Source organism: Triticum urartu, chromosome 4A (genome assembly GCF_056163025.1).
Source record: "Triticum urartu cultivar PI428250 chromosome 4A, HENAU_Tu73, whole genome shotgun sequence".
NCBI classification, from domain to species: domain Eukaryota; kingdom Viridiplantae; phylum Streptophyta; class Magnoliopsida; order Poales; family Poaceae; genus Triticum; species Triticum urartu.
In genome coordinates this window covers 35,832,519-35,851,141 of record NC_141876.1, presented here as the reverse complement: position 1 = coordinate 35,851,141, position 18,623 = coordinate 35,832,519, and the positions used below count along the sequence as shown (strand labels likewise).

Genomic DNA, 18,623 nt, shown 5'->3' with positions numbered 1-18,623 from the left:
AATCATCACTACGCGTCTGCCAAGCGTTCATAACGTCTTGTTCTGCTGGGAAAACGGGTGCTTCACCTAGCGGTGCATCAAGGACATATGCTTTCCTGGCAGCTATGAGGATAATCCTCAGGTTACGGACCCAGTCCGTGTAGTTGTTGTCATCGTCTTTCAGCTTGGTTTTCTCTAGGAACACGTTGAAGTTGAGGGCAACATTAGCGTGGGTCATTTTATCTACAAGACATATTGCAAAGAATTTTAGACTATGTTCATGATAATTAAGTTCATCTAATCAAATTATTTAATGAACTCCCACTCAGATAGTCATCCCTCTAGTCATCTAAGTGATACATGACCCGATTTAACTAGGCCGTGTCCGATCATCACGTGAGACGGACTAGTCATCATCGGTGAACATCTTCATGTTGATCGTATCTTCTATACGACTCATGTTCGACCTTTCGGTCTTCCGTGTTCCGAGGCCATGTCTGTACATGCTAGGCTCGTCAAGTCAACCTAAGTGTATTGCGTGTGTAAATCTAGCTTACACCCGTTGTATGCGAACATTAGAACCTATCACACCTGATCATCACGTGGTGCTTCGGAACAACGGACCTTAGCAACGGTGCATAGTTAGGGGGAACACTTTCTTGAAATTATTGCGAGGGATCATCTTATTTATGCTACCGTCGTTCTAAGCAAATAAGATGTAAAACATGATAAACATCACATGCAATCAAATAGTGACATGATATGGCCAATATCATTTTGCTCCTTTTGATCTCCATCTTCGGGGCGCCATGATCATCATTATCACCGGCATGACACCATGACCTCCATCATCATGATCTCCATCATCGTGTCTTCATGAAGTTGTCTCGCCAACTATTACTTCTACTACTATGGCTAACGGTTAGCAATAAAGTAAAGTAATTACATGGCGTTTATGTTGACACGCGGGTCATAAATAAATTAAGACAACTCCTATGGCTCCTGTCGGTTGTCATACTCATCGACATGCAAGTCGTGATTCCTATTACAAGAACATGATCAATCTCATACATCACATATATCATTCATCACAACATTTTGGCCATATCACATCACACGGCATATGCTGCAACAACAATTAGAGGGCTGCAAAAACAAGTTAGACGTCCTCTAATTGTTGTTGCAAGTTCTTACGTGGCTGCTATAGGTTTCTAGCAAGAACGTTTCTTACCAACGCCAAAACCACAACGTGATATGCCAATTTCTATTTACCCTTCATAAGGACCCTTTTCATCGAATCTGATCCGACTAAAGTGGGAGAGACAGACACCCGCTAGCCACCTTATGCAACTAGTGCATGTCAGTCGATGGAACCAGTCGCACGTAAGCGTACGTGTAAGGTCGGTCCGGGCCGCTTCATCCCACGATGCCGTCGAATCAAGATAAGAGTAGTAACGGCAAGTAAATTGACAAAATCTACGCCCACAACAACTTGTGTTCTACTCGTGCATAGAAACTACGCATAGACCTAGCTCATGATGCCACTGTTGGGGATCGTTGCAGAAATTAAAAAAATTCTACGCATCACCAAGATCAATCTATGGAGTAACTAGCAACGAGAGGGGAGTGCATCTTCATACCCTTGAAGATCGCGAGTCGGAAGCGTTGCAAGAACGCGGTTGGAGGAGTCGTACACGTAGCGATTCAGATCGTGGCCGAATCCGATCTGAGCACCGAACAACGGTGCCTCCACGTTCAACACACGTGCAACCTGGTGACGTCTCCCACGCCTTGATCCAGCAAGGAGGAGGGAGAGGCTGAGGAAGAAGGCTCCAATAGCAGCACGACGGCGTGGTGGTGATGGAGTGGCAGTTCTCCGGCAGGGCTTCGCCAAGCTCACCGGAAGGAGGAGATGTGTTGGGGAGGGGAGCGGCTGCGCCTTGGATGTGGTGTTGCAGCCCTCCCCTCGCCCCTATATTTATAGGGAGAAGGGGTAAGGGGGCCGGCCCCTCTAGATGAGATCTAGAGGGGGGCGGCGGCCAAGGGGGAGGGGGCTTGCCCCCCAAGCAAGGGGGGCACCCCCCCCCCTTTAGGGTTCCCCCCAAACCCTAGGCGCATGAGCCCTAGGGGGGATGGCGCCCAGCCCACTAGGGGCTGGTTCCCTTCCACCTACAGCCCATAAGGCCCTCCGGGGCAGGTGGACCCTCCCGGTGGACCCCGGAACCCCTCCGGTGGTCCCGGTACAATACCGGTATACCTCTGAATATTTCCGGTGACCGTATGATGACTTCCCATATATAAATCTTCACCTCCGGACTATTCCGGAACTCCTCGTGACGTCCAGGACTCCGAACAACATTCGGTAGTCACATACAAATCTTCCTAATAACCCTAGCGTCATCGAACCTTAAGTGTGTAGACCCTACGGGTTCGGGAACCATGCAGACATGACCGAGACAACTCTCCGGCCAATAACCAACAGCGGGATCTGGATGCCCATGTTGGCTCCCACATGTTCCATGATGATCTCATCGGATGAACCACGATGTCGAGGATTCAAGCAATCCCGTATACAATTCCCTTTGTCAATCGGTACGTTACTTGCCCGAGATTCGATCGTCGGTATCCCAATACCTCGTTCAATCTCGTTACCGGCAAGTAACTTTACTCGTTGCATAACACATCATCCTGTGACCAACCCTTAGTCGCATTGAGCTCATTATGATGATGTCTTACCGAGTGGGCCCAGAGATACCTCTCCGTCATACGGAGTGACAAATCCCAGTCTCGATTCATGCCAACCCAATAGACACTTTCAGAGATACCCATAGTGCACCTTTATAGTCACCCAGTTACGTTGTGACGTTTGGCACACCCAAAGTATTCCTACAGTATCCGGGAGTTGCACAATCTCATGGTCTAAGGAAAAGATACTTGACATTAGAAAAGCTTTAGCAAACGAACTACACGATCTTGCGCTATGCTTAGGATTGGGTCTTGTCCATCACATCATTCTCCTAATGATCTGATCCCGTTATCAATGACATCCAATGCCCATGGTCAGGAAACCGTAACCATCTGTTGATCAACGAGCTAGTCAACTAGAGGCTCACTAGGGACATGTTGTGGTCTATGTATTCACACATGTATTACGATTTCCGGATAACACAATTATAGCATGAACAATAGAAAATTATCATGAACAAGGAAATAAGATAATAACCATTTTATTATTGCCTCTAGGGCATATTTCCAACAATTAATATGTGGGTTGGGAAGTAGTTGATGAGGTAGAACCTATTGCCCTGTTATATTCAAACCCGTGGGAGTTACTTCTACGTATTGCTTATATTGCTATGCTATGCTCGTAGACGTGGTTGGGTGAGTGAAATCCATGACAGATGTGAGATTGTTAATTAATGGTTCAACTTAAGGTGGCAACTTGAATGCACATCTGGGTGGATTGTTTGTTGGGCACCTGGAGAATCCAGTGTTGTCCTAGGATATCCCGGAGTACCCGTGTGATAATCCTATGGTCCGCCACCTAGGCTCAAAGGGAACTGAGATATTTTCATGCTAGAAACTTCCGTGTGCAGCCACAAGCTATTATGGGCTCTAGCATAGTGGAGTAAGTTGCGTGAAGCTCCCGAAGAGGTGGATCAGCAGGTAGTGGGATGTAGGTTTGGTATGGTCTGCCCAGAGTAAGGAGTTAATGCTTCTGAAAAACTGTGTCTCGGTCATCCGTTTCTCAAACACCATGTAGTGCGAGAAATCCAACGGATGAGATCGAGTCTTGTGGGGAAAAGTGCGCAAACCTCTGCAGAGTGTATAAACTAATCATGGTTAGCCGTGTCCCCGGTTATGGACATCTTGAGTATCTAGTACTTGGAGTATCATAAGTATCTCATCACTCTAAACTAATATTGTTGGGTTGTTAATTACTTTAATTGGGATTGAGTTGGAGGAACCTTCTCAATGATGTTTCAACTACCATGATAGTTAAATAAAATCTATTCCTTTGTTGTAGGGAAAAAATGGCTTTTCGCAAAAACTATAACCATAGAGCTTTCCACCAGCTAAAATGCATGTAGTGATAGCATTATTCTGTTCTTGCTCTACTGTGTTATCTTGCCAGCATATTCCATGTGCTGAGCTGTTTTCGGGTTGCAACGTATTATGTTGCAGACTTTTCAGACGAGGAGTAAGGTTCGTTAGGTCATTGCCGTGCAGCTCAGCTATGCCGTTGGAGTTGATGGACTCACTTTATCTTCCAAGCCTTTCGCTGTTCTCGTATTAGATGGCCTTAAGCCATATTTATTGTAATAAGTTCTCTTTTGAGACATTCGATGTAATAAGTGTGTGATTGCTACTCTGTTATAAATCCTCGAGTATTGTGTGTGTCAGCATTACTGATCCAGGGATGACACTAAAGCACAGAGACTTGACCGTTTGAGGTCGGGTCGCTACAGGTAGGGCGCCCCCCCCACCCTCGTGGTGGCCTCGGAACTCTTCTGGCCCATCTCCGGTACTCCGTGGGCTTCTTCTGGTCCAAAAATGATCTCCATGAAATTTCAGGTCAATTGGACTCCATTTGGTTTTCCTTTTCTGCGATACTCAAAAACAACGAAAAAAACAGAAACTGGCACTAGGCTCTAGGTTAATAGGTTAGTCCCAAAAATCATATAAAATAGCATATAAATGCATATAAAACATCCAAGGTTGATAATATAATAGCATGGAACAATCAAAAATTATAGATACGTTGGAGACGTATCAGCCGCCGCCTCCAAAAATCTAGGGTTCTCTGCCTCCCGCCGGCGCCGGCGCCGGCACCGGTGTGTCCCGTCTCCGGTGGCCTTAGGGCCATGGAGACGGAGTGGATCTTGGCCCTTGCCGGTGATGAGGAGTAGAAGAGACTTTCGGGGTCAAAGTTGTTCCGAAACAGATACGAGTATATATTGATTAATAAGCTTGCCGCCTACGACTCCTCATCACCAAGCTTCTGTGAGCACAAGCTGGACGAGATTGTGACTAACTTGGACGCTACCCTGCTCGCTCACGCACAAACCAAAGTGCTCATGGTACGGTATTTAATGAATTATTTCACTATAAATAATTCATGACTAGAACAGTAATTAGCATGCATAGCTCTAGCATACTAGATGATCTAAACAACAACAAAGCACATGCAACAACTATCATAATTAGAGATGAGATCTATTATGGTGCATGTACTGATCGTTCATAGATGAAGTAGCCGTGACTGTTGCAGAGGCGACGGTGTTGTTTGCGATGACATTGGTGACAACCCGTCGGAGCAGGTGTTCATGACGGCACCATGCGCCAACACATGATCTTGATGGAATATGACCCATGTTGATTAATTTGAGTAGTCACACCGAGCGCTTCCAAAACAACCTTATTCATCCTTTCCCGTTGCAGGATCACAAGGGCAAGAGATTTCGGAGACCTTCTCTCCCGTTCGCCGGTGCACGCCGGTGTTCGGCATGGAGTAGACTATGGTGGAGGTGCAAGTAGAGAGACGAGGCAAGACCCTACTCGATTTCGATGTATCTTTGGCCGAAGCCCGTAAGCAGTATATATAGGAAGATCAGAGGCGGTATCGTGTCATGATCGCGATCTTCAACTGACTTGATTTCTAAGTCAAACTTACCAGACAAGGAAACAAGCAACTTTGTGTGTCAAGACATCCAAAAATTGAATGGCAAAAGGAAGTTGCGTCCCCTACAAGGTTTCGGACCGGATTTAGGTGGACCATTACGCGCATGTCGCACACCCGTGCCACCCAGGCCTAAGCCCAGCCAGGTCAGTCAAGCGAGCGTGTGTGGTCTTCTTTCTCTCCTCGGCACATCACTTGTGTAGTGGAGAGTGTTGGGAAATGCAGTAGAAAACAAAAAAAATCATACCTACGATCACCGAGGAACAATATGAAGATGCATAACGGGTTGTGATCAACGATCGTTACTGACTCCGGAATGCAGCGAAAGTAGACAAGTCGGTGTAGATCGTACTTGAAGTCCCTCGAACGTTGATGATGATCCCGCGAACCGCCCTCGAACGATCCCTCGAACTGAAGACCGAAAGCGCGACCTCTCTACTTGGTTGCAAGCATACATTCTTCATGATGCGGCAACGCTTCACCGTCCAGAGCTAATCATCGCCGGAGAATTAGAGGGAGGAGATTAGAACCACACAAAGCTTCTAATTATGAGGATTAGAGGTGGCTAGGGCTAGCTCTAATTAGTCTAGGACAAGTAGAATTAGAACTAAATCAACTAGAGGAGGCTCCCAAAACTTGGCTTTCAATAAGGTGAAAAACCTCTAGTATATATAGGTTGAGAGGGGAGGAGAGGGCAGCCACCAAGGAAGGAAAGCCTCCCTTGGTGCCCAGGCCAAGGGGGTGGGAATCCTGCTCCTTAGGGAAGGGTGACACTTTCCCACTTGGGCCTTTTTGGTCCAAGTTGCCTTCCATCTCTTGGCCTTTTAAGGCCCGTTGATATTTAAATTATATATATAATACTTTAAACATTTTCAGAGTATTATATATATATATATATATAAATTTTAACATCCCCGAAAATATTTTCCACCTATATATATTAATTACTGAATGTTTTGTAAAATATGTGACTAATTTCCAAAATACAACCAGTTTTTGAATTTTTGAATTTATTTTGAAACTCTTAACTTTTTTGAGTATCAGAACATTTTCTGAGAAGAAGCGAACAACTCTTGAATTTCTGAACATGTTTTGAAATTTCTGAACCAAACTTGAAAACATAAACATATTTTAAATTTTAAATAAATTTTGAAACATGCAAAAAAAATTGGAAAATTTTGAGCATTTTTGAAAAAATTAAAAAGACAGAAAAGTGGAAATGGGTTGGCCAAGTTAGGGGCACCCGTGTGCCAAGCCCCGACTATGTGCCGCTATGGCTGGTACATAGGATTTCTTCAATCCCTTCCCAAGTGCCTAGCAATCGAGCAACGATCAAACTCAACTAATCATGTGCTTCCAAATCATGAACCATTTTCACCACAGAATTTCTTTGAAACTAGGTCCCATATTAGTATGTTTCCATAAACTTTTTTATCACGAAAAAAGGGGAATAAAAAGCAAAACAAATATAACAGGAAAAAATGTTCAAACTCTGCAAAAGAAAATCAGAACCCGGAAGGACAACAGTGCTTCTCATTTTTTTAAGCACAGAAGCATAGGTTGTGCTTTTTCATTTTTGGGGAAGCAAAGTTGTGCTTCTCGTTAAAGCAACAAGTGTGATTTTTCCTTAAACTTTACAAAAGTTGAAATAAATTGTGGATCTAAAAAATGTTCATGAATATGGTTTTTTATAATCAATTTGAAAAACAATCATGGATTTAGAAAAGTCCATCATTTATGGAAAAAGTTCGTGGATTTTAGAAAAAAGTTTTTGAATTTGAAAAAAATGTTCACTGAATTATTGAAAAACTTCAGAAAATTAGGAAAAAGAAGTTCATGACTCAGAGAAAAGTTCATGAATTTGAAAAATAAAAAACTAATGCAGATTAAAAAGGAGGTAAAAATTGGAAAAAAGGAAAAAGAAAAAAAAACCAAAACCAGCATAAAACCTAAACTAAACAGGAAACAAAAAACAACCATTAAAAAATGCGAGAAGACCAATACTACTGCTACAGTGCTAAAATGGGTCGGCCCGTTTCGGTCGGGGTCAGGCGGGGTGCGCCGCGTACCAAATACACTCTATTTGGTGCTGATGGCGGCAAATAATATTCGAGAGAGGACGGAACAGCTTCATCTCCAATAATGCTAAACATACAAAGAGTTACATGCAATTACACGCCGACTAGGATTCTTTCTTTCTAACTAACCTCCCCCCTGATTTTCATGGGGGTGGGCCCCTCCTCCCCCTTAACCTTCAATCACAATCTACCTGTTTGTAAAACTCATGTAAACTTATGTATGTGTAGCATTACTCGCTTCATCTACGACGTTGTGTGATTCTAAAGAAAACTACAACCTCCTATCAAATAAAAAAAAACTTCAACCACGACAACCGGCTAGAAAATTATTCAGCTACGTTCGAATGGAAATCAGTCAAAAAAATACTCCCTCCGTCTGAAAATACTTGTTATCAAAATGAATAAAAAGAGATGTATTTAGAACTAAAATATATCTAGATACATCCTTTTTATTCATTTTAAGGATAAGTATTTCCGAACGGAGGAAGTACTCAGCAAGGATAACTGTGGAAGATACCCTGTTAATAAAAGAAATCCATTTCAGTTGGTTATTTATACTGTTTGATTCTTATAGGTACTTCTTTTCCGTTGCAACGTGCTGGTATTTTTTTTCAATATCCAAAACATTTTATATTTGTGAACGAAGTGAGTAACATTCAGGGAGGGTTAACCAAATTCAAAAAGTAGGGTGCCGATTTCAGAGACTGAGAGTTCACTTGGCACGAACCAGCGATCACAAATTCATGAAACAAACCATGCACGCGTACGTCGTGAGCACGAGTTTCTACACGCATCTCCTGCCCGTGTGACCCAGAAAATAACAAGCAATGCCCAAAGCCAGGCGTGCATGCATGCTGCAGCCGCCCAGTTCTTCTGGAGCACGTCATGGCTCTCCCCCATGCATGGCTCCTCCTCCACCATTAGGGTCAGGTTGTTGCTTACTTGTGGAATAATCCTACACCTTCTTCCTCCTCCATCTCTGATGTGTAACCTATGTATAAATTGCCCCGAGACGAAGAGCTCCAGCGCACACGGTTTTAAGGATCTTGTTCATTGCATTCTCTCTCACACGGGCGGTCGACGATGCCGGCGCCCCTGCACCTCGTCTTCGTGCCCTTCCTCGCGCGCAGCCACTTCGCCCCGCTGGCGGCCGCCGCGGCGGCCGCTTGCGGCGATGGCACCACCGGCGCCACCATCCTCACCACGCCGCACTTCGCGGCCCTCGCGCCTCCCTCCGTGCCGGTCCGCGCCGCGCCGTTCAGCTTTCCCGGAGGGCACGAGGACTTCTCCCTGCTCCCGGACGAATCCTCCGCGCCGGCCTTCTTCTTCGCCGCGGAGGCCGCCCTGGCGCCGGCGCTCGCGGCGGCCGTACGCGCCCACGCAGGCGCCGTGGCCGTTGTCTCGGACGCCGTGCTCCACTGGGCGCCCCGCGTCGCCCGCGAGTGCGGCGTCCCGCACGTCACGTTCCACACCATCGGCGCCTTCGCCGCGGCCTCCATGGTCGCCGTCCACCTCCACCGCCGCGACGTCTTGGAGGACCCCGTCGCTGTCCCCGGCGGCTTCCCGGTCCCCGTGGAGCTCCGCAGGGTCCATGTCAACGAGGAGGCTCTGGCGCATCTCCCGTTGTTCCGCGCGGCCGAGGCCGGGAGCTGCGCCGTCGCCTTCAACAGCTTCTCGGCGCTCGAGGCTGATTTTGCCGAGTACTACCGGAACGTGGATGGCTCTCCCAAGAAAGTGTTCCTGGTTGGTCCCAGGCGGGCCACCCCCGGCGTCGCCAGCAGCGACGTCGCCGTCACCGGCGGCGCAGAGCGCGACCCCATCCTGCGGTGGCTCGACGGCCAGGAGGCCGGGTCCGTGGTGTACGCCTGCTTCGGCAGCACGTGCGGTCTGAGCGCGGAGCAGCTCAGGGAGCTGGGCGCCGGACTGCGCGCGTCCGGCACGCCGTTCCTCTGGGTGATCCCGGCGGCGACGGAGGGCACGGAGCAGCACGACGAGCGCGCGTCCGGCCACGGCATGGTGGTGGCCGGGCGATGGGCGCCGCAGGCGGAGATCCTGGCGCACCGCGCGGTGGGCGGCTTCCTGAGCCACTGCGGCTGGAACTCGGTGCTGGACGCCGTGTGCGCCGGGGTGCCCCTCGCGACGTGGCCGCTCCGCGCCGAGCAGTTCCTGAACGAGGCGCTCCTCGTGGACGTGCTCCGCGTGGGCGTGCGGGTGCGGGAGGTGGGCAGCAAGGCGGACGTGGAGGCGGTGGTGCCGGCCGCCGCGGTGGCCAGCGCGGTGGGGAAGCTGATGGACGGCGGTGCGGACGAAGCCGCGGCTAGGATGGCGAGGGTGCGGGAGCTCGGCGTCGCGGGTCGCGCCGCGGTGGCGGAAGGAGGGTCGTCGTGCAGTGACTGGGCACGGCTTGTAGATGAGCTCAAGGCGTTACACGGCCACAGCAACGATGCATAAGCTGCGGCGAAAATAAGCCTAGGAGAAGCTACGATGGAAATAAGCTCATAAAAATAACTCATCCATTTTTTTGTCATTTTAGCTTATTTTCTGATATGGAGTTATTTGATAGTGTTTTATCACACATATGAACATCATATTGATTGTTATGATATCTTAGTTACGAACACCATTGTCTTGCATACGAGTATCACAAAGTGTTAAATACCATTACGATACCCATGTTTATACCACAATGACCAACAGTGCAATCTTTATTTTTCTCACATTCCACACACCAATAACACAAATGCTCACGTGTACAATATTTATATGTATGTATGTCATAAAAAAATACATTGTCCAAAAAAAGTCACTATCTAATTAATGAAAAATGCTTAGCAATAGGATAAATGGATCAATCAATTTGATGTGCAGAAAGTCAAATCCCGATGTCAATTTGATCGTAAGACAAAAAAGGCTTATAGGAAATAGCTCGAACATAGAGGACTCATGTGGGCTTGACGAAGATGCGGTGAAGATCCTTCCGCCAGTGGCCTCACATGACAGAGTCAGAGCGGCCCTACAAGCCTAGGACGTCATAACATAGAGGTGAGCTTCTCCTTTATGAGACGAGCAACTGCTCGGGCTCACGTCTAGCAATGGGACAAGTTGCTGCTCCAGCTCAGGCTCAAGCTACCTTCGTCGTCGTCTTGTCTATGTTCACACTTCACACGCAAGCAGATTGAAGGGGAATGGCGAGGTCGCCAAAGGACGTGTGTTGGCTGCTCGAGCTACCTTCATCCATGTCGACTGCGGTGGATGGATGGGGAGCTACCTTCGTCCACTTCGACCTTTCGCACACAATTGGGGATCGAGCAGTAACCTGGGCCGGTAGATTAACGTGTTCATCGTTTCCGGTTTTGGGAACCTTCTAGAGTTTGCCTGAATCGGTTTTCCTATTTTTTTTCTTCTTTCTTCTTTCTTCTTTCGTTTCTTTTCCTTTTCTGTTTCGTTTTTTCTTTTTTTTGTTTCTTTTTTATTTTCAATTTTAATTTATTTTTAAGAAGTTTATGTTTCAAAGATTGTCCGGAAACTTAAAAATAATCGTATTTTTAACGTTCATTGTTTGAAAAAATGTTTATGTGTTCGGAAATTGTTCATAAATTCAAAAGGCACATTTTAAAAAAATTCTTCGAGAATTTCAAAAAATGTTTCCGTTTTTAAAAAGTTGTTAGGAATGTTTTTTTTATTTTTTCAGAACTTTTAAAATAATTACAGGGACTTAAAAAATGTTCAAAAATTTCAAAAAATATTCTAGTTTTCAAATTTTTGGCCATGTATTAAAAGATTGTTCACGTTTCAAATTTATTTGAGATTTTCAAAACTGTTCTCCATTTCTAAATTAGTTCTAAAAATTTAAAATATGTTTGTGATTTTAAAATTCGTTCCTGTTTTGAAATTTTGTTCAGAAATTCAGAAAATATTCTTGTTTACGAAAACAATTTCAGAAATTTCAAATTTTGTTCGCCAGTTAAGAAGATTGTTCGGGTTTGTCAAAATTTGTTCGTAAGTTCAAAAAGTAATTCAAATTTTGGAATATTATTTGGGATTCTTTCAAATATTGTTAAGTCTGCTACTGCTATTACTCCCTCCGTTCCAAAATAGATGACCTAACTTTATATTAAAATTAATACAAAGTTGAGTCATCTATTTTGGTACAGAGGAAGTACTTTTTAACTATCACGTTGCATTTCTGTCATGAGTCCTCTTCAATCGTAATGGCTAGCAGCGAGCACAATTGAGCAGGTTGTTGTGGGTTTGATTCCAGCAAGCGCGAACAACCTTTTTTGCAATTTTTCAGCATCCCATTCGCGGTGCACTGGGCCGGCCCAGTCGGACGCATCATGTGTGATGGGGCATGTATTTGTCGGGAGAAACTAGTTAACGAGCGTTTCTCTGAGAGCCTCGCAACGATCAACGTCACTTGGCGCGCTCTCAGTTATTCGCTACGTATCGCGCTCTAGGCGTTTCTTTCGAAATTTATTTTTTTTCGCACGCGTTTTCGGTTTTTTAAACGGTTTTTCCCAGGTTTTTTTGACGTTTTGGTTTTCCACCGGTCTTTCTTAGCTTTTTAATAAAAAAATTTGAAAAAAAATTATTTCTCATGAAAAAACATGTTTTTTTCCTTTCATGAGAGTTATGGTTTTGCTTCCGCGAGAGGCACGGTTTTACTTTCCCGAGAGTCACGGCCGTGCCTCTCGAAAACAGAAAAAAAATTGTTTTCTGTTTTTTTCTTTTCCGAGAGTCAGGGTTTGGCTTTCGCGAGAGGCACGGGTGTGCTTATGCGAGAGTCACGGCCGTGCCTCTCGGAAACGAAAAAAAAAACGTGTTTTCTGTTTCTTTTTCTTTCGTGAGAGGCACGGTTTTGCTTCCGCGGGAAGCATGGTTGTGATTTCGCGAGAAGCATGGTTGTGATTTCGCGAGAGTCACGATTTTGCTTCCGCAAGAGTCACGGTTGTGCTTTCGCGAGAGTCACGTCCGTGCCTTCTCGAAAACGAAAAAAAACATATTTTCTCTTTTTTTTCCACGAGAGTCACGGTTTTGCTTCCGCAAGAGGCACGGGCGTGTCTATTTCAGAAAGGGAAAAACCCCGTGCTCCTGGTTCAGTTTATTCGTCCGTTTTTTCTTGAAAAAAATTCGTCAAAATTTATCAGCATGGAATCTAATTTTGAAGATCTCGACGCGAGGAATCCAACGGTGAAAGCGATTCGAGATTTGGACGCACGATTTAAGATATAAAACATTTTGAATAAACGGATTTACAAAAAAAGAAAGAAAACTCACAGGTTGCGACAAGTGACGCGCTGCATATGCACCACTTGTTGCAACTAGGAAAATTGGAGTGGTTTTTACAACAAGTACTCATTAATTAATGATTTCGGTATTTGCCATAAAATTTGACACTTATGAGTCGAACGCACTCTGTGCGATGGGGCATGTATTTGTCGCAGAATGCGGCGCATAGGACAGGAGCTCCCTCGACTGGATCCATGGTGAAGGCTGGTCACTTCGTATGCGGGTCGCCGGGTCGGTCTTGCTGACTCTCTTGGCGTACAAAGCCAGTGAACGTATCCACGCCGACTCGCCGCGTAAATCCCAATCAGCACGGATTAACAAGAGTTAATGTCATTCCAGATGCAGTTAGCATGAAAGTTTGCGCGGCTGGTCCAAAAGAAGTTCTGCGAAACGAGGTTCCTTGAAGACCCTGATCGCCATGTGGCAACAGTTCGGGATCGAGGGAAATCTTCATATACTCCCACAAGGTGGAGTAGTATTCAGTTTATTACGCCCACTACACTATAAATTTGTAAGATGAAAATCATTAAAAAAGTCTGTTTAGGACACATCTAGATGTGACATAGTTAATCTAATGTCCATTATGTTTGTGATCTATTTCTTTTTGTCTCAGTTTTTTTTTGGTTCCTCGTTGTTGTGTATTTGTGTGAGCTTAAATGTGACATCTTTAGAAAACATTTAGATGTGAATTAGAGAAACTGTTAAAAAATATTATCTATATAAAGTAATATAAGACGTTTTAGAACTTGTGTCGTAGATTACTCTACAGAGTTAGTACTATAACTCACATCGGCAAAGATTTAAATAGCAACTTTTATAGTACATGGCTCGTGCCTTGCAATGGAGTATAATTAAAGATGTCTTTAAAATAAAATATGCTTTTAAAATAGAACACTAAGGTTTTTCTTCTCACTAAGAAAGCCGACAAGGATTTTATGCTTGTTGATGGCGTCACCGTCAATATGCCTCATCTCCTCTGGTATTAGGGTCATGGAGGTGTAGTGGATCATGAACCTTGCCGATGTCATACTTAGGAAGGAGAGGCGGCGGCGTGTCCCTGAAGATGAAATAAGATTCTTCCCACCAAGCTCTCATACCTTGAGCATATTTCTTATCATTTTTATTGGACTAACTAATTAATTCAGTGCTTAGTTCTAGTTTTTTTTTGTGTTTCTGAATATCATGGAAAACATGTATTTTAACCCCCTGAAAAAATCCAGAAAAATATACTAGGATTGTTTTCCACCAAGAGACATCCAGTGTAAATGGGTTTGGGCCAGAAGGACCCCAAGGTGCCTAGGTGCCCTATATAGGCGCTCACAACCCAAGGGTGCCTAAGCACTGGGAAAACCTTTTGGAGACATCCTTTGGCCGCAAACTTGCCCCTAAAGTTTTTCCACCATCCTATTTTGCAAAAAAAAAATTAGGATTACGGATCTCCGAGCAAAGATAAAATGATGACAAGAGGTAGATTGCAGTAACCAAAAACAGACTCCCCCTTGGGAGTGAGATTCAGTCTCGAAGAGGCTCTCGACCTTCATAGCCATGGTCAAGAAATATAAGAGCATAAACCCTTCACCCACCTAGGGGGTGGCCAAAGAAGAAGGAGGGGGTTCTCTCCATGGTGTAAGGATAGTCGTGTAAGTGACATACACATTTGAGAGAGTAGGAAACCTACCTTTAGTTCCTAAGGGGTATTGACTCTCTATACTTCCACTTCCATTTTGAACAATGCTACGTTGAATATTCTCGTTTGCCCTTTTTTGTTTTGTCATCTGAATAAGACTTAAGAAGTAAGAAAGAATATGACCGAAGAAGACAATGACTACAACTGATAACTAAAATTAAAATAAATGAATAAGATTGAAAACGAAAATAATAAGCACCTAATATGTCAACAAGCTAATAGGCAAACAAAACTAAGAAGGGTATCGAGAGGGTCAATGAACATGACTAACTAGATTTAACTAAATAATGAAAAACGGAAGACTAGGGCTAGTTCTACTGAAGAATAATAACTGGAAGGTATTCATCCTTAGGGGTACTGAAGACTACGAATTAATGCCTTGGAATAAGAACTAAAAAACTAGTGAACAAGCAACTAACTGACATAAATTAAGAAAATTACACCTAACTTTGAAACTATTGACGACCATATAGTAAAAATTCCTCGTTTCAGGTTTAGGGGAGCAGAGGGAGTAGCATCCAAGGAGATTTAAGAAGTCCAATTTCCACCAAACATAGCAACAACCTACTAAAACCTACTAAGGAGGTGGTTAGCACAATTTCAACATGATTTCACACAAAAGTTTTAGCACGATTAAATGTGGGTTTTAGCATAATTTCAAATTGGAAAATGGTGTACAACACCGTTGTGTGTGACCTCCAAGCAACTAAGCAAGGCAGAGCGATGCAAAAACCGAGGGGGGTGGTGGGTAAAGAGGGAGATGGGGAAAAGCTTAGTGTACCTTCCACTCGTTTGGTGAAGACGGCTGCTTCCGGCCTCCCCTGCGAGAGCTTCCTGTTGACGAACCTGATGGCACGCATCCACCGACCTCCTCCACGACAACCAGCCTCCCTCTTTCGAGAGCTGCTTACAGGTAGTTGGCCATGCTCCATGACCTCTCGCTAGCCCTCGCTGACGGGGGCACACCTTCGTCCATCGCATCCGCCTCCCTCCCTCCATTCCTCCGCTACGCAACGCCATGGGCCACGTACCATCCCAAAAAGAATCACGTCCTACAAATCAAGTGGGCGACCCCACCAATCCAGTCAGCAACCGACGCCCGCGCAGTTAAGAAGGTGGAATGAGGGCGCAAGCGATGCTAAGATTCGTGGACAATCGGACGGCAAAAAGAAAACAGCCCGGAGGCCAAATGAAAACCAGATGGCCGGAAATTACCGAAACTGCTCCCCATACTCCTCCTCTGTGGAAGATCGCTCCAAAAAAAAAAGATGAGCCGCCAAATATCCGCGTCATGCTGCGTCGGACGCAATACCGTGCGCCGCGCCTCATCCTCGAGCGAGGCGAGCGCGCGCGTGGCCCTCGACGACGTGACCCGAGCCCCCATAGTCAAAGCCAATAATTCCATTCCCAATTCCCTACTCGCCATCGCCATTGGCGGGCTGGAGCAACCCTTGTCAAACTTCTCCACCCCACATCGCAAATTAAATTCCCTCTCGCCTGTCGCCCGCTAGCTCTGCCTCATCCTCCCATACGCCGTCTCGCCCGGCGCAAAGTTTATAATCCCGGCGCGAGATCGAGATCGAGAGAGGCGCCGAGGGTGCATCGTGCATGGTTTAATTTGTGGCGCGACTGCGGGAGCCGGAGAGCGAGCGTGTTAAATATGGGCATCCTGGATCACTCGGAGGAGGAGGAGGAGGAGGAGGAGGAGGGGAGCCACTGCGGCGGAGGCGCGAGGTTTGGGGCGCGGCGGCAGAAGCCGAGGTCCAAGAGCCACCACCAGCTGCTGCTCATGGACAGCGTCGGCGGGGGCAAGGCCGGCGCGGACGGGGAGTGCGCGTCGGAGGAGGAGGAGATCGTGCCGCTGCCGGAGTACGAGCGGCTGTCCCAATCCGCGCGCCTCCCGGACGACGACCGGGCTGGCGCCGAGGACCCGCCTCCCCCGGCCGAGCGGGGCGCGTCCCTGACGCCCCCGCCGCGGCAGCAGCAGAAGCCGGCGGCGTGGAGGCTGCTCCAGTACGTGCGGTCGATGCACAGGTCGTCGGCGGGGGTCGTGGTCGCCGGCGCGTACTGCGGCGGCTCGTCGGACGGCGACTCCAAGAGCTCCGACGGCGAGAAGGAGGGGGTCGACGGCGATGGAGATGAGGAGGGGAGGAAGGAGAAGGAGCAGCGGAAGAAGAAGCGCTCCTCGTGGCTGCCGGACCCCGACCGCCGGTGGCCGGTGCAGGGGTTCTACTAGGGTGCAGGTCTTCGCCGTGTGTCGTGGACTTGTCGTCGCGTTTAATTCTCTTCGTTGATTCGACTACTACGTGCTGTGTCTGACGTGTCACCTACTCTGTGTCTTCGCTGATCTTGTTCGGGTTTGTTTCCTTTCCCTTTCCTCGTGGTTTCGATGTCGTTGACGATGAGCAGCAAAATGATGGCTACTCCTCTATCTACATTGGAGTTGTGACCCTTGAGTTTTCCGGTCGATCGAAGCTGGGTGTGCGTGCGTGTGTTCATATTTCCTTGCCAAGGTTGAGAAGAAGATGCAAAGATCGTGCGAAAGATTTCGCACGCCAAAATCCGCGGTCAATAGCTCTTGGAGACAAACTCCGAATTCAAGCCGATCTTGTTTCGCGATAATCTTAAAGTGTGAGTGTGATTTAGTAGCAACAATGCACAGTGAAAACACACCATACAATTGAGGCAATGAGTTGACACACGTGATGCAAATTGAAAGCACGTCATCAACCACATTGTTGTCAATTACACCATGTTCTTTTGTGAGCAGTTACTATAACACGTTCCGCCAAATTTCATCAAGCCTTCCCCGCAAAAAAAAATCATCAAGCCTAGAAGAGACTATCAAAGGGAAATGCCCTATGCCTCTGGAGTTTTCGGTGAAACCTCATACGCCGCATGTCGATGATCCCCCAAGCATACCATGGCCATGCCCACCTTCGGGGCGGGCTGCACTTTCGGTCGATAGCTCCTTCGACTCAAATGATGGTAATGCTGGGACAAGGACGATTTTAAGAGATGACAAGGATACGATGATCTTCGCTGCTTACAGAGGGCTGTTTCATTGCAATGAGTCGCTTGCCCGGCCGTCCTCTTCTCCGGTGTGACAATGCTCCGCGACGAGGAGCCGCCACCACCACAGCCATCAAGGTAGTGTAGGAGGCGCCCGCGTGTCTTCGAGAACGCCGGCGGCACCTCCTCTTTCACGGTCTTGCCGTGCCAGTCTTGTCGTGATCCAAACAACCATATATATACAAAGTCTTGCAGTCCAAGTATTTCCCGGATACTTCTTTCCGGAGAGCTCAATCCAATGTCTCTAAACATGCATTTTAGGCATCCATTCTAAAAGTCAGACCTATCTTCTTTGTACCAACTCACACAAAAGGCAGCGTTTCTCGCTCTCCATGGGATAACTCTTGGGACTCTATTTATCATCACCTTGTTATCTAAGGATAGTAATTTTGTTTACCCTGCTCTGGTAAAAGACTTTGGGTCCCTAATTAAAAAAACAATGGAATGTTGAACTTATTGACTCTCTCTTTTATGTTGATACAACTTATAAAGCAGGTTCCAATTATTCACTCAGATGACAGTGATCTCTTGCGCTGGAAACCAATACCCACAGGGAAATTCTCTTCCAAGAGTGCATGCAAGCTTTGGAAGGCAAAGGATATGGTACCAAGGATTCAAACATTTACACGGAGATTACTTAGGATAGCGCTTCCAATGGGTAAAAGAGCAGGCAACTACTCAAAACATATATAAGTAAATTATGCGCAAGATGTGATACTGAAGAGGATGATTTGCACATATTTTTCAATTGCCCCTTTGCTAGAGCTGATTGGTTTGCAAATCCTTGGCATATGAGAACTGATCTTTTAATGCAAAACTCTGATTCTCTAGCCTCTGT

At 46.2% G+C, this 18,623-nt stretch overlaps 2 protein-coding genes across 2 annotated transcripts; both read left to right on the top strand.

Moving 5' to 3' along the window:
* The first annotated feature begins 8,542 nt into the window (after positions 1-8,542).
* On the top strand, positions 8,543-10,348 carry LOC125553473 (UDP-glycosyltransferase 73C6-like). Its single transcript, XM_048717251.2, has one exon. The coding sequence runs from the start codon at positions 8,821-8,823 to the stop codon at positions 10,186-10,188; it is 1,368 nt and encodes a 455-aa protein (XP_048573208.2). The 5' UTR covers positions 8,543-8,820; the 3' UTR covers positions 10,189-10,348.
* A 5,663-nt stretch (positions 10,349-16,011) lies between these two features.
* On the top strand, positions 16,012-17,169 carry LOC125550467 (uncharacterized). The gene has a single exon (XM_048713466.2). The coding sequence runs from the start codon at positions 16,374-16,376 to the stop codon at positions 16,947-16,949; it is 576 nt and encodes a 191-aa protein (XP_048569423.2). The 5' UTR covers positions 16,012-16,373; the 3' UTR covers positions 16,950-17,169.
* Positions 17,170-18,623: the final 1,454 nt, after the last annotated feature.